Below are 6,719 nucleotides of genomic sequence, written 5' to 3' on the forward strand. Positions count from 1 at the left end.
GAATGGATTATTCCACCCAAATATGGTGTGGTGGTTAACAAGCTGCACTAGTGTCAAGATAGGAAATTAAATGCTAACTGCTTCCTCTTGAGGCATCAGTGTGAAACTGCTGGTAGTCTTATCAGTGAGTGCATCTTTACATTCTGAACATTATCTATAAAACCAATCACCTCTTTGGCTTGTTTACAATTGTACTGAAGCTGAATTTTAGTTACCCTGTGGTAAATGTGTTTTTGAATGATACGATATGAGCAATGACTGTCAATCATGTTATTACCTTATTTGATGATCAATGATAGTAAAATGAAAGAAATTAGTTTTTTTTTATTGAAATGCCAAGCGTAGTCCATCTACATTGTCCACCTAATCATCTATAGTACTAACTACACAGTGGTACAGGGGCCAACTTGAAGGTGCCCTACACAAAGAGACCTGCAGAGGACGGTTAGATCAACTGTTTTTTTTCACATGATAACAACAATTGGTCCTTTAAATGGAAGAGAACATGATTCTGTAGTCTCTTCTTTTCCTGGTTCTTTTTTTAGAACCGGCTGAATGTCAGTGCCGAAGCAACTGGTCCTGTAACATGAGTTCCCTGGAGACGCCTGTGTGGAGGTTTTCTAGACCAGTGGTGTAGTGGAGGGTAAATGCCATTTAATTTATTTTGCACAAGCATTTACCCACCTATCATGGATAAACGCATGAAATATAGGGAGCGTTACTTTATTCACAGCGAACGGTGATCAGCGTTTACCCACTTATTTTTCTACCACTACTTTACTGGTCTGGAGGTTGCAGAGAAATGGATCAGGGGCTGAAATAAGATGTAGAGGAATATGGCTGCAGGGTGGGTGAGCTCAGAAGATGCTGGTGAGAGGAACCAGGGGACTGTGGAGTCAGACCTGGGGAAAGAAGATGGATTGAGTGGTTGAAATCAGATCTTGACTCAGTGTATAGCTGACCCATAATACCATTGCTCTCTATTTCCGCTGGCTTTCAACTTCGGACAACAAGAATAACAAACAAAGGCCATTATTGGCTAAGTGCTGAGCCTAGGGGGTACAGGTAGGTAGAGAAAGAGCCTAGGGGGTACAGGTAGGTAGAGAAAGAGCCTAGGGGGTACAAGTAGGTAGAGAAAGAGCCTAGGCGGTACAGGTAGGTAGAGAAAGAGCCTAGGGGGTACAGGTAGGTAGAGAAAGAGCCTAGGGGGTACAGGTAGGTAGAGAAAGAGCCTAGGGGGTACAGGTAGGTAGAGAAAGAGCCTAGGGGGTACAGGTAGGTAGAGAAAGAGCCTAGGCGGTACAGGTAGGTAGAGAAAGAGCCTAGGCGGTACAGGTAGGTAGAGAAAGAGCCTAGGCGGTACAGGTAGGTAGAGAAAGAGCCTAGGCGGTACAGGTAGGTAGAGAAAGAGCCTAGGCGGTACAGGTAGGTAGAGAAAGAGCCTAGGCGGTACAGGTAGGTAGAGAAAGAGCCTAGGGGGAACAGGTAGGTAGAGAAAGAGCCTAGGCGGTACAGGTAGGTAGAGAAAGAGCCTAGGCGGTACAGGTAGGTAGAGAAAGAGCCTAGGGGGTACAGGTAGGTAGAGAAAAAGCCTAGGGGGTACAGGTAGGTAGAGAAAGAGCCTAGGGGGTACAGGTAGGTAGAGAAAAGAGCCTAGGGGGTACAGGTAGGTAGAGAAAGAGCCTAGGGGGTACAGGTAGGTAGAGAAAGAGCCTAGGGGGTACAGGTAGGTAGAGAAAGAGCCTAGGCGGTACAGGTAGGTAGAGAAAGAGCCTAGGGGGTACAGGTAGGTAGAGAAAGTCTGTGGCTGCTCTGCCTCACCTACTAGATTGTGCTCCACCCTGATGCTGTCATCAAAGCCCTGGTGTCTCTGGTAGGCCTCAAAGTTGACCGAGGCATCGTCCTCAGACAGGCTGTGTGGAACCTGGCCATCGCCTGGACGACACACCTCGAAACGGATCCACTGATAACTGTACAGGGACATATCACACCAATAAGCAACACATAAGTCATTCAGCTACACGTACTTTAGCAGATATGAGAGAGCATATTAAGGTCAGTTCCTCTGAATTCAGGAAATGGACCAATTGCAATCTCCACAAAGATAATGTGCAATGTTCAACTAATTTCCTGTGAGGTAGCTGACATTATACTTGAGTCCTAGAGACGCACTTGCTGCACTTGCGTGCTCCTGGGCAGCTCTGGATCAGGTTCTGGATGGTGGGGTGGGAGAAGCCAAAGAAGTCTGCTCCTGAAGGCACGATGGGGGCCACCGGTTTAGACCTGTAGGGGTATAGATGTAAGATAATGCGAGAAAAGTAATACAATGAAATGCATCCACTGATTCTATAAGCCAGTCTGTACAGCAAGCAGGTACCTTAGTGCACCAATGGCCTTCAGCAGGTTGGAATGGCAGGTGAGGGCAGAGGAGGCAGCTATGGCATTCTGAGGGTCTTCCTCAGGCACTATCTCAAACTGGGGGGAAAAGAGATGGTTTGATAAGGAAAACACTCCTCGCAAGCATGTTCATAAGCTGTCTCACAGCACCCAATTGACTTACTTAGCACTTGACTTCATAATGTTTTATAACTCCATTAGTGCGAGTGTACCTGTGGGCCACCACCCCCGTCCTTAATCTGGCAGGTGTAGAGGCACTGCTGATCTGGGCTCTTCATGCTGGCGAAGAAGCGTGTGCTGCAGAAGCCCACTGGGTAGATGGCACACTGGTCATGGAACAGCATCCTGTCTGTGATGATCTGGAACAGGGAAGGACATCATTCATTATTCTCTAGCCACTGATCTGAGAACAGTCATGGGCTGTGTCCCAACAGTCTTAAATAGCATCTCCTGGTCTCCTTTCATGGACCCTGATTCTGACCGACATGATAAGGGAGGGCAATATGGTGCAAATCTGTTCAGTACTTTCAACTGAGAGTGGTCATGCAAGTGAGGAGACAATGTAAGATAATTTGGACAGTGTTTATACAGAGCAAATGTGAGGCATATGTATGAGTTGAGACACAGACCTCCCCTAGACTGTACACAGTCAGACCTCCAAGTACTATGGGGAAGACAGGACGTCCTGAGGAGTCCAGAGTGATGGGCTGAACCAGCTTACGAGACCCCCCGTCAGCAACCTTCCGCTTTTTCGACATTCTTTTTGGACCTGAGGAAATTGTATTTTATGGAGTCAAAGAGAATACTAGAAGACCAAAAACATTGTGCTGCCCATCATCACAGGACATAAGAATCTGTCTAATCTACAGGTAGGCTGGTATAAACATGGCTCTACCCACCGTCTTCCTTTCCATTGTCCCTGCCTCGTTCCTTTCGTTCCTTCTTGGGTTTCTTAGGAAGGCCCTCCTCTGCCCCAGAGGTCCCAGGGGCCAGGTTATGACCCCCGGGCAGGGCTGACGCCCCCGTTGGGCCGGAGCTGAAGGTCACAGGGGGGTGAGAGCTGGTACTGGCAGCGGTGAGCATCTCCCCCTCAGACACAGACTGGTACTGCAACAGCGATTTCAGTAAGAACCTGGAAAACAAAGCACAAGAGATGTCTGATTAGACAGTTTTCAAAGTACCTGTCAATCAGTGGCCGAAAGTGAGAAAAATAAATTGCATCAATATAACACAGTTAGAGGGAAGATATTGGGTCGCATGCATTGCCAAAAGTGTACTCACCTGCGCTCCTCTTTTACTCGCACAAACTTCTCCTCCAAGTGGGCAACTTCATCACAGAGAGCCGCATTCTCCTGTGGGTTATATACAATGTGACTTCAGTTAGTGACTTAAACCCTCAGCTTATAATACCATAGTCTACTACACATCCCCTACATTTCTCTTCCATACATATAAGTGTAATTGGGGAAGCATGTAGCATCTGAATACATTGTGTTACAGAAATAACTAGAATAATACTGATTCAAGTGATTGTCTTTAGTATGTAGACTCTACTCACAAATATCATGGCCCGTGCTGCTTTGCGTAGTCGGAGGTACTTTAGTCGGTACTTATCGTTCAGGTTCTTGCGTGGGCCTTTCTTGTTCTTGGGCCTGGTCTCAGAGAGACCCGTGGGGGAGGGGAAGGGAGGCAGAGAGGCTGCAGAACCCGAGCTGGAGAAGGTTGACTGGGGGGGAGACGCCATGAAAGACTGGGTGGTGAAGGACTGTAGAGCCTGCTGCCCCTCATCATCTGTCTGTGGATGGATAGAGGCCAAACTCAGTGGGCATTGCGTCATAACACCACATTCAAATACTGGTGGCAATGTAGGCCACGATCCACATCATGATTGTGCATACAATGACAATGTTATGTGGATGAGGTATATCTGGAAAAGTAACTGATGCAACTCAAAATGAAAAGTGTGACATAGCAAAGTAACATAGCTACAATGACTATATAAAGAAAAATTAATAATGTTAATTATCCAAACACATTGATCTTCAACTGCACTCTCCTAAATGTCTATATTTGTCAGATCAGCAGTGATATAATTGAACTAAAGGGATTTCTTCTGACATCCTTTGCATAATGATAACTTACCAACAGTGCAAAGACTCCATTTTTGTTCTCAATCCTCTTGAATCTCCTGCTGCCTTTCTGTGTCTGCAACATAGCGGGATACTGAGGCCAAGGCTAGGTGTTGGGGAACTGACAAATGTCTTAAGGGTGTGTTTCACTGTTGTAACCTTGAATGACTAAGATCTAGCCTGTGTTAACTGATACTTAGAGAGCATCATGTTGAATGTTCTAGTCCTGGCACACTGTAGCAGAGTGAGCACTATTGCATTTTCTCTGGTTCAAGGCACAGGCCTTTGATGTGCAAACCTGTCCTACGTTCAACTAATGGCCTGTCGTTCAATAACAAAAGGAAGAGATTTAAAATTTCTAATACTGAAATATCCACTTTGATAACGTACAGCACAAATAACAAAAATAAAGTGAAAGGCTTAATTTATTGTGACTATGGTGTGGAGTCCATTGGAACACAGCAAAGAAAATGGAGATGCTGTGAGCTTTGGGCCTATCACGGCCATTGCAGTGTCTCACTCATTAGCCTTACCTCACGGTACATGACAGCCTCAAGGCTCGACTTCGCACTGTCCAGAAATAGGATATAAATGTGGTTATGGACAGTTGAGGAATGAATACTGGGAATATCATGCTATTGATCAATCAGGATTGTTTTTGAAAGTTAAAAATACCTTTTTTTAAATGGATGCAGTTGATACATATTGTCTTGCTTTAAAATGCATTGTATATCTATAGATGGCTTTAAATAGTTTGTCTTATGAATTGATAAAAGTGTTGTACAGTACTTGGACTGAACCAATCCCCTGTCAATGATTTGCTGTTTGATCTCCTTGATGTGCATTGGGTGTCCAGCTGCCTCCAGTACAATCTGGGAAAATGCAGACTGTTGTATTGCTGCTGTATTTCACTGACATGACAGCAATCTGATTTTAAATGTCAACATGGTACATACAGTAGCCTACAGACAGTGCTGTGTTAAAAAATACTCTACCTGCGCAGCATCAAGCCATGTGAGATTGGGCTTGTCTGCAACATCGTTAGGTGGTTCACTGTGGAAAGAGAATAAATAGGCTCATTCCTATTTAGGTAGACATAGTTTAAGACAAGGCAAACAAATATTCAAGTAAGAGACTTATCCTCATACCAGTACTAGCAGAAAGACCCAGCATTATCTTTCCAGTGTAGGGGCTGCCTATTTGTCCTCCCACATACAAAATATTGAGGAAGTGTGTGTGCATACTGTTCATTTGGCATTGCTTACGTCTCTAGAGCCTCAGCAGCTCCTCCAAGACTGGCCATGTTGTCCAAGGCAGGGAAGAGAGAGTAGTTTCCCTGTCCGTCTGGCTCCATCTCGGACTCAAAGTTGGACAGTGTGTTCAGTGGGTCCATAGGTGAGAGAGGAGTTCCTGTGGTCTGGTTTCTGCTCGTTGAGGGCTGCAACAAAACGAAAACACACATCCAAGAACTCTGGTCATCTGGATTAATTTTGCAAAACATAGCTACTGCCTGGGAAAACAAGAGGCATGAGCATGTTTTGAAATGTAGCTCGTTTTAGGTCATCGGCGACGGCGCATGCACAGCTAACGTTACTACTAGCTCGCTATCTATCTATCAATGCTCGCTGGCAAGTAGATAACCCCGTAGTTTACGCGAATGAATGTTTGTACGATTATTCGTAATATTTTGCAAAAGCTTACCCCATTCCTGTCAATTCGTGCTCGCGCTTGCTCTTTTCCGTGAATCATCGGGGAACCCTGAAGCACTTCTTCGCTCGTCTCCATTGCATTGTTTACATAACTTACACGTTGAAGCAAAAGCTTGACGCTAGCAAACAAACACGTTTACCGGAGAGTATGTTTGCTTCTAATCTTAACAATTACTACGATGAAAGGTTTGCAAAAATCCAACGCGTTGTGCAGTCGACTTGTTTTTATGGTCGGAACCATTTCAGAACATGGACGGAAAATGCGCTTCGGAGGTATTAAAACGAGCACCATGCATTTCCTGTCTTCTTCTTCTTCAATGAGGTTTAACGACGGTTGGCATCCAATTTGTTGCATTACCGCCACCTACTATATTGGTGTACAACTCCCTTATATTTTCTTGAAAAATAAAATAAAACAAAGCAAAGAAATATCCTACCATCTAACACTACACTCACAACTTCAAAACTACTACTAATAATTAAC

The 6,719-nt window shown here is 44.9% G+C and overlaps 1 protein-coding gene across 3 annotated transcripts; it reads right to left on the reverse strand.

Moving 5' to 3' along the window:
• Positions 1 to 309: 309 nt before the first annotated feature.
• tbrg1 (transforming growth factor beta regulator 1) lies at positions 310 to 6,509 on the reverse strand. 3 transcript variants are annotated; one of them, XM_041878017.2, is made up of 15 exons: positions 6,228 to 6,509; positions 5,792 to 5,964; positions 5,522 to 5,579; positions 5,316 to 5,398; positions 5,060 to 5,096; positions 4,540 to 4,602; positions 3,956 to 4,192; positions 3,679 to 3,749; positions 3,297 to 3,529; positions 3,027 to 3,166; positions 2,610 to 2,756; positions 2,378 to 2,475; positions 2,173 to 2,283; positions 1,822 to 1,970; positions 310 to 902 (listed from the first exon to the last, which is right to left on the reverse strand). In XM_041878017.2, exons 1-15 carry the CDS (start codon positions 6,309 to 6,311, stop codon positions 808 to 810), a joined length of 1,779 nt encoding a protein of 592 aa, XP_041733951.2. In that variant the 5' UTR covers positions 6,312 to 6,509; the 3' UTR covers positions 310 to 807. The 3 variants fall into 3 exon arrangements, with proteins under 3 accessions (XP_041733951.2, XP_041733952.2, XP_041733953.2); XM_041878019.2 differs by having other exon boundaries at positions 814 to 902; positions 1,826 to 1,970; XM_041878018.2 differs by lacking the exon at positions 4,540 to 4,602.
• Positions 6,510 to 6,719: the final 210 nt, after the last annotated feature.

Source organism: Coregonus clupeaformis, chromosome 6 (assembly GCF_020615455.1).
Source record: "Coregonus clupeaformis isolate EN_2021a chromosome 6, ASM2061545v1, whole genome shotgun sequence".
NCBI lineage: Eukaryota > Metazoa > Chordata > Actinopteri > Salmoniformes > Salmonidae > Coregonus > Coregonus clupeaformis.

Bases quoted from the DNA above. Each gene is read 5' to 3' on its own strand.
- tbrg1 (XM_041878017.2), bottom strand. From the start codon at position 6,311: ATGGAGACGAGCGAAGAAGTGCTTCAGGGTTCCCCGATGATTCACGGA. The intron at 5,097-5,315 runs GTACTGTACAAC...ATTTCTGGACAG, and splicing joins AGGGGATTGGTTCAGTCCAA to TGCGAAGTCGAGCCTTGAGG. The intron at 1,971-2,172 runs GTGCGTCTCTAG...GTCCCTGTACAG, and splicing joins GGAGCACGCAAGTGCAGCAA to TTATCAGTGGATCCGTTTCG.